This window comes from Grammomys surdaster, unplaced genomic scaffold (genome assembly GCF_004785775.1).
Source record: "Grammomys surdaster isolate TR1022 unplaced genomic scaffold, NIH_TR_1.0 126035, whole genome shotgun sequence".
Classification (NCBI taxonomy): domain Eukaryota; kingdom Metazoa; phylum Chordata; class Mammalia; order Rodentia; family Muridae; genus Grammomys; species Grammomys surdaster.
The window spans coordinates 6215737-6238115 of record NW_021620848.1 but is presented as its reverse complement, the minus strand read 5'-3'; the positions used below and the strand labels follow the sequence as shown (position 1 = coordinate 6238115).

The 22379-nt window shown below is 52.2% G+C and overlaps 1 protein-coding gene across 4 annotated transcripts in view; it reads left to right on the top strand.

The window, feature by feature from the left end:
* Dab2ip (DAB2 interacting protein) overlaps positions 1-22379 on the top strand; it is a 153056-nt gene that overhangs the window by 20297 nt on the left and 110380 nt on the right. For 2 of the 4 annotated variants that reach the window (XR_003709659.1, XM_028754673.1), the window contains exon 1: positions 19896-20019. The exons of 1 other annotated variant lie outside the window; for it this stretch is intronic. Coding sequence is in view for 1 of the 3 variants with exons in the window: in XM_028754673.1 (XP_028610506.1) it covers positions 19896-20019 (124 nt within the window). In the remaining 2 variants the exon portion in view is untranslated. Of the gene's footprint in view, positions 1-19895; positions 20020-22379 lie in introns of those variants that run through there. One more of the 4 variants, XM_028754674.1, reaches the window with a different exon arrangement.

The following is a 22379-nucleotide window of genomic DNA, read 5'->3' as shown; positions in this document are numbered from 1 at the left end:
CAGGCAGTCTGTGCTTCACAGCAGAGGGCTTCTGAACAGAATGGGCTTTGGAGAGAATGACACCCGAACAGCTTCATATGAAGGTGTGAGGTGTTCTGGTTGGACAATTTGAAAATACGCTAAACAAAGCCTTCCAGGGAGACCTCAGTGGAACCCCAGTTCCAGCTTTGGAATAAAGTTCCAATTTCCTGTTCCTCTCCAAGCTGGAATCAGGCTGGAATTTGGGACTTTCCAAAGAATGCTAAATCTCTACCCCTGGAGGCTCAATCCAGCAGCCCTGATTTTGGGGAGAGTGTTGCCCTGTGTTTTTAATTTCTAAAGATTTTCAGTTTTTTTCCCTTTTAATAGATTTTACTTTTACAACAATTTTAGGTTTCCAAGAAAAATGAGCAAAGAGTATGGAGAGAGCTCTTCTCTACCCTCCCATGCATAGCCTCCGCCACCGTCAGCATCCCCATCAGAGTCCTGTTTCTGGTATAGAAAAATTGCATATTCCATGACTTATTTATTTAAAATCAAATTGAACATTACAGGCTGAGGCTGGGCTGCAGGCACTGGTAGGCATTTGCCTTGGAAGCATAGAGCCTGGCACTTAATCCCCAGAACTGGAGAAAAAATTAGAAACTGGAAACCAGACTTCCTCCTGTAAGTCCTATCCTGAGGCCTGTCCAGCCAGGCAATCATGTCACATATCCTGCAATACAGTGTGTGTTTTACCTTGGGGTGTACGTGGTTCCGTGCATCCTACTTTGTGTTCTGATTAGTGTACTCCTCTTAGGAATAATCCTAATATTAGTGACCTGGATATTAATCACTATTTTTCCCTGCTACCATACAGAGGAGCACACAGACATCTTTACACATCTACATGGGCTTGTGAGAGTTTACACAAGGGATAGCATGTAAAAGATAATTAAGGAATTTTAAATTGACTCTTTTCTTCTCTCCCCTTTGGTATTTTTAAGACAGGGTCTCACAATATAGTCCAGACTGACCTCAAACTAATAATTAGAAATGATCCTCCTGCCCTAGCTTTGTGTGTGTTGGGATCACAGGCTTCACCAAATACCTAGATCTTCGAATATCAAGTTTTATGGCTCTTACTGTGCCTTCTTCTGTGGTTTTAGTGTTTTGCCTGTTTGCCCTCCACAGAAGCTCAGGCTGCTCTTGCTCCTGTGGATCATGCAGGAGGATGCAGCTGGTCCAGGGCTGGGCAGGGCTTGGGTGGAGCCTGGCAGCAGAACCCACCCCATGAGAGGCATTTGAGAAGTTTTCTCCACGTGGTCTCACAGTTCCATAGACATAAAGCCATGAGATAGCTATGACTCCATTAAGGTTCCTACTGGGTAATAATTTTACCTTCCTGCAGGTTGTACCTTTTTACTCAGTAAGATGTTTTGGAGACTTCTTCCTAGTTTGGGCCTCTCTCTCTCTCTCTCTCTCTCTCTCTCTCTCTCTCTCTCTCTCTCTCTCTCTCTCTCTCTCTCTCTCTCGCTCTCTCTCTCTCTCTCTCTCTCTCTCTCTCTCTCTCTCTCTCTCTCTCTCTCTCTCTCTCTCTCTCTCCTAGAGCATTGATTGGTAGCCTGAGGTTGTTCAGCCTCCTAGTATCTCAGGGATCCTCCTTCTGTGTCTCATCAGACTCAAGTCTCAGTGTCTCACTGTCTGAAAGAAGTGTGTTGCTAGGAGATTGGCCACTAGGGAAGTCACCAGGACTTGATCTTAACCTGCAGTGTGTCTGGAGGCTACTGTGGGGGTCACCAGGACTTGATCTTAACCCTGCAGTGTGTCTAGAGCAGATCAGCCACTGTAGAGGTCACCAGGACTTGATCTTAACCTGCAGTATCTACAGTAGAAGTTGCTTGCAACTTGAACTTGGGCCTGCCTTCATGCTATTAAATTTTTTTGAAAAAAAAAAATTGTTTGCTTGCATGCACGTGTGCATGGCATGGCATGCAGAGGAGGTCAGAACAACTTAAAGGGATTGGTTCTTTCCCTTGACCATGTGGGTTCTGGGGATCAAACTCAAGCTGTCAGGCTTGGCAACAAGTGCTTTACCCTCTGAACCTTTTTCCTGGCCTCAAACCTGGCCTTTCTGGGCTCTTGTTGAGCCCTGTGTGACTGCAGGGGAGCTCCAGCCAGGTTGAGACTCTGGATTGGGGATGTCCCTGGTGCTGGCAGCATCTGTGATGTTATTTCTAGGCCCACTTGACATCAGGGTGGTGCGGTTCAGGTGGAACCTCCCCCCCAACAATTTCAAAGCAGATATTAGCTATCGAATCACCCATTCACCTGCCAGCAAGAACATCCTTTGACTTGAAAGAACACCTGTAGGTGCCTGGATCTGGTTGTGGGTAAGAAGGGAGATGATGAGGTAAAGTTCTGAGTGCTGATCGCTGTCCTGGGGAGCTCTGGGATACTGGGCTATGTGGAGAATAAAGAGTAAGGGGGTGTTCTGGAGCAGGCAGGACTGGGGCCCATGGGAAATATAAGTATGAAAACCCAGGTCTCTAAGTTCCAAGGAGACCCTTGGCACAACTGTGTAGAAGGACCAGCACACTTTCTCTGGACACTCTGGCTGCCTGCGGTTGCAAGGTAAGCTCCTAGAAGCTGCTGATGGGGATATTTGAAGCCAGACCAACTGGGCTTAGGCCTTGACTCTGTCACAGGTCAGCTGTCTGGGCCAGTCATATAACATTTCTAGTCCTGTTTCTTTAAAATATAGTAACTGTGGTGTCCTCCTTAGAGCTGGTAGGAGGGTTGCTTGAGACATTTTTTTTTTTTTTTTTTTTTTTATTAGGCAGTTTTCATGGAGGTGTTGTGAAGGCAACCTAATTGGGCCTGAGGCAATGGGTGAAGTGGGCTGTGGGGTCTCTGTGAAGCCAGAGTTACATCTCTAGTACAACTCATAGGGTTGAACACATGCTCGAGGTGTGCCTGGTGCGGGGGGAGGGATATGCATGTCCCTTCCCTGGGGGAAGCTGTCTGTAAAGAACATCTGTTTAGAGATATGGGCAAGCCCCCAGGTTGGAAGGTGTCCCTGCTGACGAGCCTGACATCCAGGGGCTCTGGGACACACTCCCTGTGCAGTGTTTGGGCGAGTCCTTATGGCGCCCTTTCTCCCTGGATAATTGATGGTGCGTTCTTCTCTCCACAGAGCAGACAGCACTGGGTACAGAGGGACGGCTGGGCGGGCGCCTTGCAGACAGTCAGAGCCCAGCCTTCCTTGGCAATTTATCCCCTGTCAGCCTTGCTTGTTTGGGACATAAAACAAGTTTCCCAGGGAGTGGCAGGGGCTGTCCAGGCAAAGTTTCTCTGAGGGATGGTTTTGCCAGTCTCCAGGCAAGCCAGAGTCATTGAGGGGCTTTGGCAACCACTGGAGCAGCCATACTCATGAGCAGAGGTGTGGGTCCTTGGTGCTGGGACTGTGGTAGCAGAGACAGAGACTTTCAGGTAACACAGTCAGAATCTGGTCCAGGACAAGTCCACTCCCACTTCACATGCCACCTCAGAGCTCGCATCCAGAGTCCTGGGCCCCAGGGAGTCTCTACATGGATTCCAGAGCACTAAGCCCTGGAGCATGAAAAAGAATTCCCATCCTGCCTTCACTCTCCCTAACCTCTAATTACAATTATACATCGAAATCCCTTCAATTATCATCGTAGGCGATAAGCCGCCTTAGCATTCCCCATGCAGCAATTTTATAAGAAATCACGGGGTCTGTGTCGTAGTGTAGCGTGGATATCTTGAAATTATACTGGTCTTGGTCATCACACCTCAGAAGATGACAGTCGTTATTAGCTCTAGATCTTGGGATTTCTGACACAAATAAAAAAGGCACACATCACTACAGTGTTCTAGAGAGTGCTTAATAAGCATGCTTCTGTGTGTGTGGGGGGGTTCCTGTCTAGTACGTGCGTGCGTGCGAGTGGTGTGAATATGTGCTTATTTGTATTTGTTCATGTCAAGGGTGGTATGGTTACCCATGTGCTCCTGCCCGTGTGTGGGGATCAGGATCAGAGGATACTTTTGGGTGTGGGTCCTCACCTCTCCTCCGTGTCTAACTTGAAAAGCACATTTCAGGGTCTCTTCAGAGCAGGTTAGTTGGCTCAGGGGCTTCTGGGCATTCTCCACCTCTTGTCCCATCTCTTCATAGAGGCGCTGGGATTGCAGAAGCTTGTGTTTGCATCCTGTTCGCATGACTTCTGGGGACCAGGACTCGGGTTCTCGGTCTTGCAAATATTTATACGTGTTGAACCACTCCGCAGCCCCCAATCCCAATACCCAGTAGTTTAGGCATTTTAAATAGATATTTCTATAAAGAAGTCCTTAGGCTTTATCAGAAGCTAAAGAGGTCCACAATAGGGATAAAGGTCCACAATAGGGATAAGAGGTCCACAATAGGGTTCTGTGACCAGGGAAGTGTGTCCACAGGCTTCTCTGGTCACCCTTACTGGTCATCAGGGACTATGCTTCATTGTCAGGTAGACCACAGTTGGCACCACGTAAGCTTGCCCCCTGCACTGATTCCCAAGAGTGACAACATTGTCTTCCAGGAGCTGCTAGGGGCTTCTGATGGGGGGAGTGGGGTAGGGGTGGGGGATTAGGATGCCAGTACAGCAGGGGGCTGCATTCTCACTGACTCTACAAGGGAGACAGTGAGAACAGGGAGAGGCTCCTCCTCCTGTAGTAACTTGGTTTCTGTCCTGGGACGGCTTTGTGGAGATGGCAATGGATTTGAATCTTGAGGATTTGGAAATGAGAAACATGGGGGTGATAAGCCTTATTTAACAAAGAAACTAGATCCCAGAAAACAGTTGGCTCCAGAGAGACCATAGAGAAAGCACAGAGGGGATGCGGGCCCAGAAGGAGCCCCTAAACCAGGCAAAGATGCTTGGATCTGGGCTGACAGTCTGGGGACCAGGTTTTTTGTTTCAAGGTCACACCTGATGGTTGATCTTGAAGGACAATAGGAGAGACTGAGGCTGGAGGCTAGCTGAGAGATTTTGGAGTGGATCTGAGCCCACCAAGAGTCCTCATGGGGAAAAAGGTGTCCCAGTTAAGGACTAAGGTGGGAGGTACTAGGGATAGGCTCTGGTTTTGAATCCAAGATCTGCTATTCTTTGCTTCCTGACTTGGGTACATGAGTTATGCATGGGAGGTTTAACTTGGAAACAACACATGCATGACCTGTGGGTGTGCATGAGCAGAGATGGGCACTAGGGCTCAGTATAGGATGCTCAGGTTCCCCACAGCTTAGCTCATTAACTATCAGAGATAAACAAACATGTCCCCGGTGGCATCCTATCCTGGAGGAGGGTCAGGAGAGGCGAGGCCAGCCCTGAGATCTCAGACAAACACTGAGCCTTCGGCCTGCACCCTTGGCATCTGAGGTCAGGATGCCAGGAGCCATCTTCCCCAAAGCCTCCAAGGACTCCAGCTGGGACTTCACCCCTCCTTTCTGTCTTCCATTCAGCTTTACTGTAGTGAGGCCCACACTGGTCCACATCCCAGGAAGGGAGGAAATGAAAACTTCCCCTCCTGGTAGGCGGACCTAGCCCTGGTCTCCTCCAGGAGCCCAGGGTCAGAGTGGGAAAATAAGGGGCTCAGATGGGGCATTAGGAACTGTGAGGAGGAATTAGATCCTTGTCCTACTGTGAGAGACCCAGGGAGCTTCATGGAGAAGGACCACCGGGCATACTGGCTGTGAGTGATGGACGGTCTGTAAATCCAGGGCGTTGCTCCGGGCCCTGCTCACACTCTATCCTTCTGGGATTCCTTTGATTTGGTTTGGTTTTTTAAACTAGGGTCTCATGTAGCCCAGGTTGGCCTCAAACTCTGTGTGGCCAAGGATAACCCTTGGTTTATCAGGTGCTGGAGATGGGTCCAGAGTCACATGGTAGGCAAGCCGCCTACCAAATGAGTTATACCTTGGCCAGCAGTCCTTAATGTCCCTTTCCCACACGGTGGGCCTCGACTCTGACTCGGGGCTCACACCCCACGCCTCTCCCTCTTCCCTTCACATTCACTCTGTCAAGGGATCTTCCTGCCTGGGGACGTCTGTCCGTGGTGGACGATCAATTTGCCATGTTTCCTAGACCATGCAGAAGCATATTTGGGGACTTTAATCTTCTTAATAAATCGTTCTCAGATTGTGCACGATTAAACCCCTGGAAAATTCATGAGCACGCTGGGAATAGAGACCTCCCCGGGAAGGTTTGACATGAGCAACACAATAAACACGGCTTCTAAATTGGGTCAGGGAAGCCTCTGAGCCCAGTGCAGGACGTTCCCGTGGCCCTCCCAGCCCTATAAATTAATCATGCATACAAAGAGGGCCTTGTCCATTCTCCTCAGCGCCAGGGGTTGTGTCTCTGCCCACTGACCCCCCACCCCCTTCCTTGATGTCTAACTGCCCAGTGAGGCATTTCAGCTTCTGGCCTTTGTTATTCCTGTCTCCACAGCAAGGTGGGTGTACATTTCAGCAAGAGAGATGTAGGTTAGATAGGGGGAAGAACTTCCTGGCTGAACACAGTGTGGTGTGAAATACTGGAATAGGTTGTACAGGTAATTCAAAGACTCTTTCCTGTAGGAGTTCAAAACCTGTCAGGATCTACCCTACTGTGGCACTCAGGCTACTGCCTGTGGCAGAGGTAGCCTCAGGACCTGGCCTGAAAGTGCCTCCTTCCAGAAGAGTTAGCATCCCTGTGTCCTAAGTGATCCAACGAATGAGACCTGACTAACATTCTTAAACCCAAATCCTCAGTGCAGTCTGGGACAGTTACCTGCAGGCTCCTGCTGAACTCAGCTCTGGCTTGGAGAGATGGCTCATCTGACACAATGCTTGCCTAGCATGCATGGGGCTCCAAGAGCTGTCCAGTACTGCATAAAATCAGGCTTAGTGGCATATACCTGTAATCCCAGCAGTCAAAGGCTCAAGGTTATCCCCAGCCACATAATGAATTTGAAGCTAGCTTGGGCTACATGAAAGCCTATTAAAAAAAAAAATAAAGGAAAAAAAATCTCAGTATGCTCACCTCATATCTCACACGCACTCCCTGTCGGAATTCAGGTAGCCAGTATGTTGCCTCCTCTGGGAAGCCTTCCTGAGTTACCCCTATATCAGTTATTGTTAGTTACTTCTTTCTGCTCTTCTGTTTCCTCAGCTTCCATCCCTGTCTGCCTGCACCTGTGGGAACCCTCATATGGCACTAAACTGTCAGCTTTCTAGGGACAAGGACTATTTTGGAGCCCTCATGGGGACACACAATCTCCCTTCCCAGACCATGTTTGAACTTGCCTGGGTTTTCAAGTATCAGTTCCTGGGATTGGCCCCATATACCTCAGGGTAGGTGCTAAAAGGGCCAGCTTCCCAATGGCAGTTATGGGGATCCTGGACCATTGGGCTATGAGGAGAGGGGAGGGGGGAGGCGCACACAAGCACAGAAGTACAGGGTAGAGGCCATGGCTGGCCTAACTAGACTTCATTTGGTCTCATGTTGAGATTTTACCCCATCTCTCTGGGCCTGCTAATACCTGACACTGTATTAGCAGTCCCTTCATCATAGGAAACCCATGCTGAGACACTGTGGCCTTGGGTAACTTCTGTGCATTGTCACCAGCCACACCTGTCCTAGCACAAGCCTAGGCAGGTGAGCCATTTGGAAAGAATAGTGTGCAGGTCTGGGCTGGCCATGAAGATGGAACTCATGCTCAGCCCCACAAGGAAGGATGGAGGATCCTGGTGCTTCAGCTTTAGAGAAACTTCAGTCAGCATGCTTACTCTATGGCTGGGCTACTCTCTGCATGCTTACCCTAGGGCTGGGCTACTCTCTGCTGTTGCCTATAGGAGCCTCAGAGTGCTGTCCTTCCCAAGAGAGCTCCACATCGGGCTCTGGTGAAGCCATGAGTTCTGGCACGTGAGTCACTATGTGTGCATGTGGATGCACACCCGTGTGTATGCGTGTGAGTATGAATGCTACGGCGCATGAGTGTGTATCCATGTATCAATGTGTGGGTGTGCATAAGTGTAGTCACGTTCCTGTGAGTGGGAGGGGACTGGGGGAGGTGGCTTGTGTGCAGGGCCAGAGACAGGCAGGGCCTTGCTCTGGAGCTGGCTGCAGGCTGGCATCGATGCCTCAGGAGATCAGCAGGTGGAGAGAGAGAGCCACCGTGAGACTGGTCAGGGAGGCCTCTGGGCTGTTCACTAGATGGCCCTGACTCAGTGCCTAAAATAATACCTGATTCCACACTGTACTAGAGGACATGCCAGGCTCCTTCAGCCCCATGAACTCACTTCAGCCATGAGAAAGTGGATTCCCATTCAGTCTGGATGAATCTGTCACCAGGGATGTTACACTCTGGAGCAAATGTGGGGAGGCTCAAGGCTGGAGTTGACTGAACCAAGATGGAATTCTCAGGCTTCTGAGGACCTGCAGTGTGCTGGCTCCTGAAGACCTCTGGAGATGTAGGATGAAGGGAGGAACTGCTAGCCTAGCCTGTGGCAGGGAGGCTGAGAGAGGGCGGATGTTGAGAAGCAGGCACTCCAAGGACAGTTGGCATCATAGTGACTTCTGTGAGTGAGGGGCTTTGGAGTCTGGCCTTGAAGAGAAGGTATCCTGAAGTAGAGAGGACAGGGTGTCCTGTGGGTGAAGACACACTAGTGGGAAGCCAGTGGAAATGCCTGCAGGGCCTCAGATACACCGCATAATACAGGCTCCTTTGAGAATCCTCTCAAGGATGGTCCTCAGGTCAGAGGTCATCCCCAGCCCTGCATCTTGCTATGTTTTTTTTCTCTTGGCAAGACCTCCTGCCCTGTTCACTCTTCTCCCTTGAGTCCAAGATGTCAGTGTCAGAGGAGAGGAAGACAATAAAAATGAGAGGTGGTTGCCACAGAAACTAAAAAGTAGAAGCAGAAACTTTACAGAGCAGGAGGGTGAGGGGACTAGACTAGTGGCTGGCAGGGGGCAAGGACCTGTACAAGCAGGGGGTTGATATCTGGTGAGGAAGGTTGCTTGTGGTCTGAGGAGGGGGCCTTATCTTCTGCTTGGATCTGAGCATTTGGGTCATATGTCACCTGGAGGGACCAGGGCTTCCCTGCAGGTCTTTGCATAATCCTATCTTGAGTCTGCCGTTCTGACATGCAAAAATGACGTGACCTGGGACTGGACAGTTTACAAGGCAGCTTCCCACGTGTTGCCTCATCTAGTCACGTGATGGTTAGTCCTGGGAGGAAGCCTGTCTGTGGAGCAGAGTTGGGAGTCCAGCCAGTGAGTCAGGGGACATACCCCAGATAATACAAAAGGTGAGGTTCCTCGGGTTGGCAGCCCCTAATTCTTTGGGCTCTCTCTGCCTGCACTCTCTGCTTAGCTTGGAGCTCTTTGCAACTTCCAGATCTCTTCCCTCCTTCAGTATGCCTCCACCCCATCCTCAGGAAGCCACCATCTGCTTGCAGTACAGCCTCAGGGAAGCTGTCTGTCTCCAAGGCCTCATTTCCCTGTTGTAGAATGCTTACAGTTGGCCCTTTGGCTTCTAAAGGTGTTTGTGAAATTGAAATGAGACTTCACAAGCTGGACACTGCTCCAATACCTTATGTCTCTGCTGCATCTAAACCTCAAAGCGCTGCCTTGGCCTATGTGGGGCAGGGTGCAGGAAGAACCAGAGTCTGACTCCTGCCTCAGAGCCAGCCTTGAGAGACCTATGGGTACCAGGACTTCTCAGCAGATAGGTGAAGGCAAGGGGGAGTCAAGAACAGCAGAGCCCTGCCCAGGGAGCCCAAATGAAGGGCTCAAGGTTCAGGTCTGAAATAAGCCCCCTGAGTGACACATGGCTCCTGGCCTGTGTGGAATGGGAGCCAAGCCTTCGATTTCTCCTGGGAGAGAAGCAGTGAGCCAAATGCATTATTAAACGGCAGAAAGGCGGCACTCTTGTGAAAGATAATGGGGAAGTGTATTTGATGGGTTATGAATCATGGAACGAGAGGAGGAAACGGATAATATCTGAGCTGTGGTGGTGGTGGTGCAGTCTCTGGCCTGCCTTTACTTAGTACTCACAGGGTTCACGATGCCCAGGGCTGGGGCTCTGAGGTCTGAGGAACCCCAAAGCACACAAACATATATGCATGTACTGAGTAGGCCGGATCACCTCCCAGTTGACATCAGTCACATGTCTTTCAGCACTGAGGCCTGAAGTTGCCAGCATGAGCTGGGCAGGAGGGGACTTGACTCTCAAGGAGAGCACAGATGTGCAGCAGAGAAAGATGTAGTAGGTTGAGTCTCACGGCACAAGGCACCGAGGAAGGGTGGGTGCCTGGAGAAGAGGCTGGTATGGAGCTGGCAAAGGAAGGAGTGGCTTTGTGGAGAGGAAGGGTGAGTGGACATCACTCAGGTTGCTTGAGAAAGGTATGCCAGAAAAGATGCCCCAGCAGGCCTGGGGTCGGCAAGGTTCTGCACTTGACCACTCTGCTTGCTGAATGCGGAATAGACTCTAGATAGCGGAGGGTAGCTTGCAGGTGGGTAGCTGTGGCAGTCTCCAGAGCAAGACGTGGTGCCGCTGTGGCCCTGGGTGATTTCTGGGAAGATGGAGAGGTTAATAGACAGAGCTAGTCCAGATTCCAAGAGTCAAATCTAGGAACCTTGCTTGAGTCACAGGGAGAATGCAAGAGAGACTGACCGATGGGGGCTGGGACAGGCAGAAGGACAGAGAGCTGTGGGGAGGTAAGAAGTTGAGGCTGGCTATGTGATACCCAATGGCCACTGGCTAGGACCTGACCTGAATGCCATCAGCCTTGTTGCTAAAAGACATGGATTTGCAAGCAGCCCCATTCTCTTCTCCCTTGGTAGTCAGCCAGCAGCTTAGTAACCTGGGGACAAAGGACAAGAGTTACGGGGCAACATGGGCCTCTAGCAGACAGGCTGTAGAAACCAAGTTTCTGTCACTCACCAGCACTCTGCCTGTGACTGAGAGTCCTGTGTCCACCCTGGAGGGCCTTATAAGGGCTCACTGAATAAACATCGCCTGGCAGGGAGCAAGTACTGTACTGGGTTCGTAAATGCTGACTGTGTGACCCTGCTCAGGGCATCCCCACTAGGTCTTGGTTTCTCCTGGCAAGCTTGACCTCCCTTGGGCCAGCTGTGTTCAGCTCAGGGGGAAGGTGACCAGAGTACATAGCCAAGCTTGGCAGTGCTGTGTTGGACGAGACTGTGTTCCTCCTAGTCCTGTAAGGGAACACCATGCCCATCGGAGCTGTAAGGGGATATTTTAATAGGCCCAGGACCTGGTCAAGTCAGGGAACACAGAGACCAGGACAAAGTGGGCCAGTCAGGGTGCTTCCTGGCCTGAGCTGACCTGCTGGGCCCCTCACTCCAAACCACTTTTGGGGAGCCTGGGGCATCAGTGTGGGACCCTGCAAACTGTTGTAGTCTTTACTTGGAACTTCTATGCTGTGAAATTTAGAAACCTTGCCTGCTTGACCACACGGGTGCTGAGGTAGAGAAAACACTATTAAGTCATTTTTGCTGGGAGCTCTACGCCTCTGTCTTCTGGACTTTTAGAGAAGGCTAGCTAGAGGTCAGCCCCCTGCCTCAGCATTATAGTCAAGTGGGACCTGATAGGGGGTTGGAAGCCCAAACATTGGCCTATCTCTACAACTGGCTGCTCCTTGTGGAGCCTGCAGCATGGCCTGTTGCTGGACATAGGGAGGACCCTGGGGAGTCCCCAGTCCTGTGCCCTGGCTGGAGCATGGGGTGGCCATAGAGTCCCCTGTGACCTTTTTCAGCTTTCAGATGTGGAATGCAGCTTCCCAGGGATAAGAAGTAGTGAGTTCCTTGACTCTGAAGGCACGGCAGGAGGCTAGCAAGGTTTTACCTTCTCTTGTGCCTTGTGGGTGGTCCTGAACCATGCTGTCTTCATGTTCATGTGTGTCAACCATTAATCACTAGAAGAGATTCATCTGGGGAAATATACAAGGCTAGGCCACGGATTTGCTGGTTTCCAGGGTGACCTTGAACTTGTTTTCCTTGGCCCCAGACTTTCAGCTTCTTCCTGTTTGAGCAGGCACTGAAACTGTAGGGCCCGCCCTTCCCCTTACCCCTGGTAGAATTTCCAGGCAAAATGCTGTACCCAGGGTGGGGGCAGGCCTTCATTGTTCTCACTCTCCAGGGGACTTGAGGAGTGAAAGGCAAGAAGCTGCATTTAACTCCCTGTCGGTCTTACTATGCCAGTGTGAGCTCAGGGGCATCCCCAGGAAACAGCCAAGGTTCCTGCCATGCTTGCTCCTGCTTCGGCACCTTCAGTGTGGCTCCTACCTCCTTCCCTCAGACTGAACACAGACATTCATTGTTCACAATTCCTTAAAGTGTAGCCGGACCCACAAGGAAGCAAGAGCTGTGACCTGGAGATCTGATCAAAGACAAAAGGCAAAGGAAAAGCATTCATTCATTCATTCATTCATTCATTCATTCATTCATCCATTCATTCACTGAATCACTTCCAATCAATCAGGAATGTACCCTGGCCTGACCAGCCCCAGGCTGCCATGGGAACATAAGCCCTCCAGGGGCCAGCCACATGTCACCTGGAAGAAAGCCCAGGTCCCGAGAAGAGAGGCAAGTCACTGGGCCTGGGCCTGCAGCTGCCGTTTGAGAATGCCGGCTTTGAGCCCAGCTTCCTTCCTTGCCACATTCATCAGACACAGAGCACTGTCTGCGCTGGACTCTGGCTGTGAAATGGGACTAATAAGGCCACAGCCCTTATTAAAGTTTGGAGGGAAGCAATTAGGAAATGCCCAAATACACAGATATGAGGGTTTCAGGAGGCCAGAAACGTTGAAGAAAATAAACGAGCAGACACATATATCCCAGGTGACTGGAGCAAGCTGACCTGAGCTAAGGCAGTCAGGAATCATGCGCCGGCCAGCCTAGGCAGAGGAAAGTAGCCAGAGAAGATCCATCCTGGTAGGAATGAGCGGGAGGGACCAGCGTATGCCTGAGCTGAGCTGACCAGTGATCGAAAAGAGGCATGGCCAGTGGTGCTCAGGAGGCTGAGGCAGGGGGATTGTAAGTTTGAGACCAGCTTGTGCTGTGTAGCCAGACAGCCTAGAATTTGGGAGGGGGGAATAGTGGGCTTGAGTTCTTGCTCATTCATAGAGCTCATAGGGCATAGCAAGTGCAAGCCCCTACTTGCTCCTCCTACTGCCAAACATGGAGTTTTTGGAACTAAATTCCCCAAGATTCAGTGATGCTGGGCCCTGGAATGCATTCCTGAATGGGCAGCCCACACCTTCAGGCCTACCTTATGAGAGCTAGCCCTTCATAGTTGCAGAGGAGGACCAGAGGGGGCCTGTAATTTTATAGTAGCCCAGCCATGCAGTGTCAGAACTAATCCTCAAGACTGGATGTACTAATACCTGAGCCCCCAGGGGGTGCAGCCTGGCCCCACCCTTATTTGCATACCTTTCCCTCTCCCGCCTCTTGATCACTCCTTCATATATTCAGGTCTTCCCCCAGCCCCCACCTCATCTTTGCTCCAGCCTCAGCTCTGCACAGGATCCCCATTGGTTGTTTCACTGGCTCCTCCTCATGGCTCACTCCTCATGCTGTTTCCCCTCAGAATACACCCTGCTGTCTCCCCTGTCAGCTCCTATTTAGCCTTCTAGCTCAGTGCATGTGACACCTCCTCCCCACAGTCTTCCAGGATTTCTCATTTCAGTTCTCTCTGCTCCGACTTTGAGTCAGACGGGTTTCTCTACTTCTTTCCAAGGCTACCACCTCCTCTCCCAAACTTGAGTCTGCTCTGGGGCTGGGATTTGAGCTGGAGGAGCCTAAGATAAATGTGTGATCCACTGTTCTCTGTTACTCTCCCAGGAAGTCCAGAATGGTGAAGAACTGCCCCCGGCTCTCCCTCCCAGCAGAGGGTCTCTTACTAGCAGTACGGATGAGCTGACTCCTTACTCTGAAGCTCTTGCCCTTGCATCTCCCACCTGGGCTATCTCAGAGTCGACTACAGGGCTGGCTCAGCTGTCCCCTTCCCTGGGCTTCGCAGAGATGCAGTGAGGCCCATCCCTTTGGAACCCTGCCCTGGTGCCAATCGCGCCAGAGTTTGCAGATGATCAAGTAGGCATGCCTGAGAAAGGCGGAGGTGCCCTGACCTCACGGAGACCATATGGCGCCTCCTCTGGTGGCCTGGTGGTCTGCATCCATCACTGGGCAGGACTGGGAGGAAGAAGCGGGAGCTCTGGAGCCTGGGCCCTTAGTGGGGCTGGGAGAGAGCATGTGGACTGAGTTGAGGCCTACCTGGAGCTTGGCAGATTTTTTTGGGTCAAGGCAAGGCAGAGAGGAGGTAGCTTCAGGCCTGGCCATCTGGGCTGACAGGAAGCACAGACTTCAAGGGTTAGGGAACAGTGAGGGCCAGGGCTTTTGGTAGAGTGGCTCTCAGCCTCTTTTGGGCCATAGGACTGAAGCCTGAGCTTTGAGCTGCCTCTGAAGTGGGAGCCTGGCACCACTTGCTAGCATTCTGGTTCTGCCAGAGAATGAAGAGCAGCCTGGGTAGCTGAGGGGGGTCCCCTGGGGAAGCTCCAGCCCAATGCGGGCTGGTCATTTCCTCCACTCAGACTGAAGCCCGCTGCTGTGTAGGAGAACTGAGGGCAGGAATATCCCTAGGTGACTGGGGAGTGGGTGCTGGATTTGGGTGCCTGTAGCTTAAACAGAGCCTTCCTTTGGGAGCAAGCTTCCAGGTTCAGTCACCCTCCAGTTGCCTTCTGCACCTTAGGATAGGCTTAGAATAGGCTGCTGACAGGAAGAGGCAGGGATGGACAGCAGGGATTTAAGAAGTGATTTACAGCCAGGGGAAGGTTTTGATACTTGTAAAACCTCAGGGGTGTGGGCTCACCCTAGCTATGGTCATTTCCACGAGGCTCAGGGATAGTGACAGAGGCCACATACCCTGTCAGTTTGCTCTGGTTAGACCGAGGGCCTCTTCTAGAACCCCACCCCATCACTGTTGGGCAACTTGTTTGAAAGGCACTCATATTTCTGAGGCAACTTGTCTGTGTGAGTTCAAAAGTCCAGGTCTGGCTGGTCCCTAGTTCTTCCTGTATGGAGAGGGCGAGGGCCATTCCAGCCTGGAACCCTACCTGTTCTGTGTCAGCCATTTCCTAGAAAGACTGCCATTAAATCTGTGGGTGCCTTTTGGGAGAGAAGTTGGGAGACACAGTGGATGTTAGAGTGCTCAAGTAGAACCTCCTTTGGTGGACGGTGTATGCCTTCCTGTGTGCAGATGGAACCAGGCTCTCTTTCCCAGCCATGTCTCCAATACAGTTCTTATTCCTGGTCTAGCCTCATTCCTGAATAAACAGTGGATGCAGGAAGCTGTCATTGCCGGTTAGACAGACAGCATCCTGAGGGGGAGGTTGTGACCTTAACTGTGAGTGCTCAGGCACCTCCTCTAGACCCTCCCTAGGGCTCTGAAGAGTTAGAGGTGCATCCTAGCTTAGAAGACTGATGTATGCAGGGCTGCCTGCCTAGGGACTTCCCCTGCCTACCCTGGTGTAGACAGGAAACCTGACAGGTCTGAGTTCTCCAGACACCATTGTATGGGGCTTGGGGGAGACGCTGTGAGAAACTTGCTTCCTCTGTGCCCAGTCTTCTTCTGTCCCTGGAAAACACTAGCTCTGAAGGACAGCCCTGAGTTATCGCGTGCCCTCATGCACATTAAGTCTTAGTCAGCCTTAGGACCTTTGCAACATCCAGTCCTCTAGGTTCAGATCTTGCAGCAAGCCCTGTGATCTTAAGGAACTTTCTCTCGTCTCCAACATTGTTTTGGAAAACCAGTGAACCACCTGTCTGCTGGGGTCACCGGGGAAACCAAATGATTAAACGTGTGAGGGATACTGAGAGCAGGATCTGCTGTGGATGCTAAGGTGGGTCAACTACCACAGCATGAAATCCGAACTCCATCTTCCAACAGGCCCTAAGTCAAACTGTGACCCTGCAGTTTCTGCTCTCCTGTCCATGTGTGGGTGGGGTACCTGCATAGGTGTCTGTGCACCACATGTGTGCCCGGTGCTCGGGGGGTCAAGTGAAGGTCAGCTGGAAGTGGAGTTATAGATCGTTGTATGAGGCATCTTGTGGGGCCTCCGGGTCAGCAGGTGCTCTCGATGTCTGGGCAGAACTCTCCAGCTCCAGTACCTCCTCCTTGGTGGCAGAGTTTCCCTCTTTGCAAAATGATCCCTGGGCAAAAGCCAGGTCCTTCTGCTATGTGTTCAGCTGAGGCACCAGTGACTTGTCCTGGCATCCACTGGCATTGTTAAGCTTTTAAATGGTAATTTTGGTCATGTGTTCTCCTGCCCTCTCTGGCCTTCAATCTTAATGCCCTAGTAAGACCTGAGACTGCATGGGGCTGGTTCCTCTTCAGGCTCTGGTCTGGTGTTCAGTGTGCTTGTCCTTTTGGCCCAGCTCTAAAGCCATCGTCCTTTCTTCCTCGTGGGTGGGGTGCAGTTTGCTGTTGGTTTTCCGTCCAGAAGGGAAGTCTTCCAGTCAATTTCTGTTAGGGGGCCCCAAGAGCTTGGTGACAGCCATTCTATCAGTGGGGCAAGTGGCAAAGAGCCTTTGGAGGCAGGTGGGAGTTGGGAGGTGAGAAGCAGAGGGATGACTGCTTTGTGATGATGAACTTGGTATTCTAGGAGTGCCTCAGGGGCTCTCCTCTCCTTTTACATGTATTCATGGTGTGCATGCATGTGCATGTGTGTGCTCGTGTGTGTGTGTGTGTGTGTGTGTGTGTACCCATGCATGCCACTGCTAGTGTGGAAGTCAGAGAACTTGCAGGAGTTGGTTCCACTGGGGAGGAGGGGTGTGTTCCAGAGATCTAGTTCAGTTCTTCAAGCTTGGCAGCAATTGCCTTTACTCTCTGAGCCATCTGGTGGGTCCCTTTGAGGGTGGGTGAAAATGCTGGTGTGGGGGGGTTAGGTGCAATGACTTGAGGAGTCCTATTCCCAGCCTGGCACTCACTGAGGGGGCTCATTTCTAGGCTCCCTCCACATCTACTCCATGGAGCACCTCACGGGATGCCTGCTTTATCTGACTGGTGAGGTGGAGACTAGTCTTGCACCAGCACCCAGTTGATGGAGAGATATGTGTCACCTTCTCACCCAGGAGTCCCTCTGGAAGTGGGCCAGGGTGGCTGTACAGGTCCAGAGTTTCTGCAGGCACCCACGCTTCTGGATCGGGGGTAGGGCTGGGAAGCCTATCATATATCACCTGAGGCAATCCCTGAGGACTTACCTGCTGGTTGGTGCGAGTCCTCTGCTGGTTCAGGAAAGAGTAACAGTAAGGAGGTGGGCAGTGTTCAGGTGCCCGTCTTCCAATCTGGTCTCTGCCTGTGGAGGCTGTCCCCCTTAGAGGGGAGGAGACCACAGGGGTCCAGGTCCTGCTCACAAGGGGAGGTTGAAGCTGCAGGCTCTGGAGAAGAATTGGTTCCAGATGCTCTGCTGGGATGCAGGAAGCAGATTTTGTCTGCCTGCTGGTTCCAGGGTTGAGACCAGGAGGGGTGGCAGGGAGCCAGGCCTTTCCCTAGCCTCTGAGCTCCTACCTGGCCACCGTTTTTCCTCAACACCCATCACAAATGTCCTAGCATCTACCATGGGCCTGTAGAAGTGCGGGCATGGCAGCAGTTGGTAAAGGCTACTCCTTTTCCAAGGCCAGGAATTTAGGAGCTTGTGGTTCAGCAGATGACTCTGAGCTGGTGAGTTTTGTAGTGTCTCTTTGTAGCAGGGAAACTAAGGCACAGAGGAATTGAGAGACTGGGACAGAGATCAGGCTAAACCATTGGAATCCTGCTGTGTACATATGGGGATCCTAAACTTTACATGTGCTCCTGCAAGGCTACCACACACATCCTGACAGCTGCCTGTTGGGGGCCAGGCAAGAGCCTGAGCTCCATGTGTCAGCATTGACCCAGCAGCCTCTGGGCTGTAGCTCCCACATTACAGCAGGCTCAGAGGGATGCGAAGTGGGTCAGGTGCACTGACGCTAAAACTTTGCAGGTGGAGACCTTCAGCTTCTAAAACTGGGAACGATAGCAGTGGAGATTACTCACCTCTCAAATGCTAAGGTGTAGCAGGACGACTCTGCCCACAACTGGAATCTGCCTGGAATCTGGTGACTGGGTGCAGATTATTGTAGTGGTGTCCCAGCAGGTCTCCTAGCTGACAACCCTGGAAGCTGGAAAGCTTCCTGTGGGGCTGGCCAGTGTTCTAGGAAGAGGGACCAGAGGACTGGAGACTGGACTGTTCTGCAGCTGGGGTTGGAGACCTGCCCTCCCCCCTTACCCTCCACTGTCCCAGGATGGCGCCTGGCTTCCAGCTGTGCTCCAGCACCCCCACCCTCTCCACTGACCTGGACTAGACTGAGGAGCCAGGAAGGGGGCTTCCCCAGTGAGGAGAAAAACCTGGCCTGGATTGATGCCTAGGCTACCCTACCCACTCGAGATTCCTCCAGGGTCTAGCCTGCCCCACTTCCCTTAAGAGTTCATGCGACAGCTGTTGGCCAAAAACCATATGCTCTTGCACTTTTTGTGCAATTGAGGCAACTCTCCCCCCCCCAACATCTTTTAGGTCCTCAGTTTCCTCTTCTGAACTTGAAGGGGTGAAAGAGTCTGGTAGGTGGTGTGGTCTTAATAATGCAAAAGATGAATGTTGCTGTGGGGGAAAGGGAGAGAAAGGGAGGTCACCTAGGAGCAGGAGGGTCAGGGACTTCCTGTAGAGGGGATAGACCTAAGAGGAGGGGGAAGGAGCCAGGCAGATTGCTGGCCATTAAGAGGACAGAGATGAAAGCTGGCAACAAATAGGGTTGAAAGAGGTGATGGGTAGTAGGCGGGAGGCTGCTGGTGATTTGATTTCTGCAAGATTTCTGTTGCTTCAAATACCAAAGAGAGGTGGTTGGGCTTGTAGCTATTATGCTGTCTTCAGAGCGATGGAAGTTTCTGGAACTGCAGAAAGACTTGGAGAACGTCTTTCATCTTATGGTAGTAGAGGCAGTTGGCCATTCCTTTCCTAATCCTCAGATTCTATTTGCCACTGTAGGATAGGAAACTTTCTGTCTTCAGAAACTTGCTAATGCTACTAAAAATGTCAGAGGGGAGGAAAAATTCAGGCACCCCTATTGGTTTCTGTGGGGGATGGGGCAAAGTGGCTTGGCAAAGCCCTCTGGTTGCACAGGTGTGCCTTGTATTCTGTATGTGTGCTTGAAATGCACACAATAATCCAAATGATATGAAAGTAATATTTTTTATCAGACGGAGATGCCCTTCTGTAAAGAATAGCTAAGTATCGTAGGTAGCAGAGACAGGGAGGACTTCGACCTGACTGAAAGGTGCCTGCAGACCTTTGTGCGGCTGCTCCGGCCTGCTCATGTTTCAGTCCAGTCCAGTCTCCCCCTCCCTCGGACCCTAATTTCACTTTTCTAGCCTTGGTGTGTATGCATATATACATGCACCACTGCACCTGTGGCGGGACGGGGTGCTCCGGGCACCCCAGGTTGGATGTGGAGTCTGAGGCATGGCTGTCGGGGATATGATGTTCCTGGGGTTCCTCTAGCGGGACAGGGGAACTCTCGGGCCGCGTCGCCCCGGCGACTCCAGGCCAGGATTTTGCCTGCACTGACTTTCCGGGCCGGTGCCAGCCCAGCCTCCCGGTCCCGGGCCCCCGCCGAGGAGCCGGCTGCTCAGGGCGGGGCGGGGGAGGCGGCGGAGGAGGAGTTGGAGCTACTTTGTAGGGCAGCTTTGGTCTCGCCTGCTGCTGCACCAGAGCGCGGGAGAGAGTGCGGGGCGCCCGCCGGGCGGTCCGGAGCGGCCGATGGGGCCCCTGTGAGCGCCCAGGCCTGGCCCGGTGCCCGGCGGGCGGCAGCATGTCCGCCGGCGGCAACGCCAGGAAGAGCACCGGGAGGCCATCCTACTACTACCGGCTGCTGCGGCGGCCCCGGCTGCAGCGACAGAGGAGCCGCTCCCGCAGCCGGACCCGGCCAGCCAGGGGTAGGCGCCACCCTGACCCCAGACCCTAGTCCCTTGCTACCACAGCATCACCAGCGGGTGCTTTTGAGGCGCCTGTGTCAGTGGGTGATGGCTCCTCATCTGGAGCAACCGTGACTGTCCCATCCCCATTGCCTTAGCTTCTGTAGGTCCTTCCTCCTGGGTAAAGTGGGGTCCCTAATGTTTCCCATTATACCAGGAGCAAGGAGAAGAGGGTCTGATACGCAGTTCCTCCGCACTTCTTAGATCCGCATCCCATCCCACTGTGCATCAGTTTACCCATGCGCCGACCGTAAAGTAGTCAAAGTGGATCTTGACTTGCCTTCACTGTCTGGTGTTCCAGCTTAGCCTGCTTCCAGTCCTGTTTTGCTCCCCCACCTTTTGGATGGAGAGCTGAATGGGCTTCCTGGGGGGAGAGCCATGTTTGTAGGGGCCTGGAGCCCCTCTGAATGGTCCTTGGAAGGGTACCTCTTTCAAAATGGAGAGGGAGAACTGCAAACCTTTCCTCGTGCTAGCAATGGGATCTTCAGCCAGAGAGGCCCCGATGTTTTAGGCTGACTTGGGGCTGTCAGGGGCTTCCACACAGGCTCTGCCCTGGGTTGTGGTGGGAAGCCTGGCCTGGCCCAGCCTCACCATAGACCGCGGGGCACGTCTGGAGAGGTGTTGATGTGGGAGTTGCCCCCCCCCCATCCCCTTTAGGGTAGGGTCAGTGAAGCAGTCAGGCAGTGTGCTTTAGTTTACTTCCTCCATAAAGGAGAAGACTTTCCCACCCCAGGAACAATGTACAGGGTTTATTTAGGAAGTATTGAGTTCCCTATGCACAGAGTTCAAGTTTAAACTGTCTGACTCTGCCCACAGGTTTGCGGACTTTAGTCTGAGGGTTTCCCAAAGCATGTGATATCCCCACCCTTTCCCTTTGCTGAAATGGCCTCTGCCTGGTTCCTGTGCCTAGTCTAGGGCTGGCCCAGGGAACCAGAGACCTGGGTTCAAACTTCCTGAATGGGCAGATCACCATACTTCCTGAGCCTTTGTTTTTCTCAGCTGTAGAAGGTGTCATTGTGACAGATTCTTGCTGTGAGAATGGGTTTGGGATGAATGTCGTCATGGTTTGGCTCCCCCAGGACCTTTCCTGCACTCCCCGTGCCTGCTCTGCTCCTCAAGTGCCCTGCAGGACCATGCCCTCATCTGTACCCACTGTGGAGGTTCCCAGAGGATGGGGGCTCTGCCTCCTTTTCAGCTAATGAGGCCAGTGACGATCAATGTTCAATGGATCAAACTTGTCTGAGCTTGGCTCCCAGCTGCGTCCAGCTTTGTGTGCTAGCCTGGAAGGAACTCACAGTTTGCTGAGAGTGGGGAGGAGACCAGCCCTGATGAAAATTCTAGTTGGGGAAATTAAGGAAGGTTTCAGAGGGGTTGACGTTGAGAATGTGTCTGCTGAGCTGGTGGGATTTCCTTTGCCACAAGTGACTGACTCAGCCCTAGGTCCAAGTCCTTCTTGGAGAAAACTGGCTTTCTGCTAGCTGTCTCTCTGAGCTTCAGCAATGGGTCCTGCCTGGGAAGCTGGAAGCCTGCAGCTCAGACAAGTTAGGTGTGAACTGCTGTCCTTTACCAGACAGGAAGGGACAGCCTGTGCATATGCCAGAGAAGGAAAAGGAAGAGGCCCTTGGTGTAGTTCATCCTGCATGGGGGCAGAGGACAGCAGTCCTGTAGAGTGAGTTCATCCTGAGTGTGGGGACAGAGACAGCAGTATGGACCTGATAATGGCCCTTCCGTAGTGACCAGCTGTGGGTATGGGCAGAGCTGTGGGTCAGTATGCAGGGTGGCCAGGGGCACCTTGTTAATCTTCTGCTAACCCGCAACTTTGATCCTGCTGCTCTGGCCACACTTTCTGTGGGGAGGTTGGACCAGGGTGTGCCTATTAGGAAGCCACCCTGAGGTATAGAACCACTCCCTTCTGACCTTGGTGTCAGATTTGGCATGGCTAGGTGTCAGTCCCCTAATGGAAGCCATACTTAAAGGGCTGGGGCAGCCCCTGGCTCCATCTCTGCCCCCACCTCATTTTTGTTCTCAGCAGGGAGGGAAAAGGAACATAGGCTCTGAGTTCAGAAATAGGAAAGTGCATGGAGGAGTTGGTAGCTGGTTTCGAAGACCCACAGATGGCCAGGCAAGGGTGTTAGCTAAGCCACTGCCTCCTATTGGGGTGGTGGGGGGTGGGGGGGTGCTCATTGCCTTCGAGAGCATCATGTCGTTCTTGGCAAAGCTGTGAGGGACTGACAATGTCTCCAGCATCCTAGGGTTACACATTGTGTGCCACTTCTTGGCTTTGGTTTCCTCAACTGAAGGTTGGATGGGGTGAGCCTTGC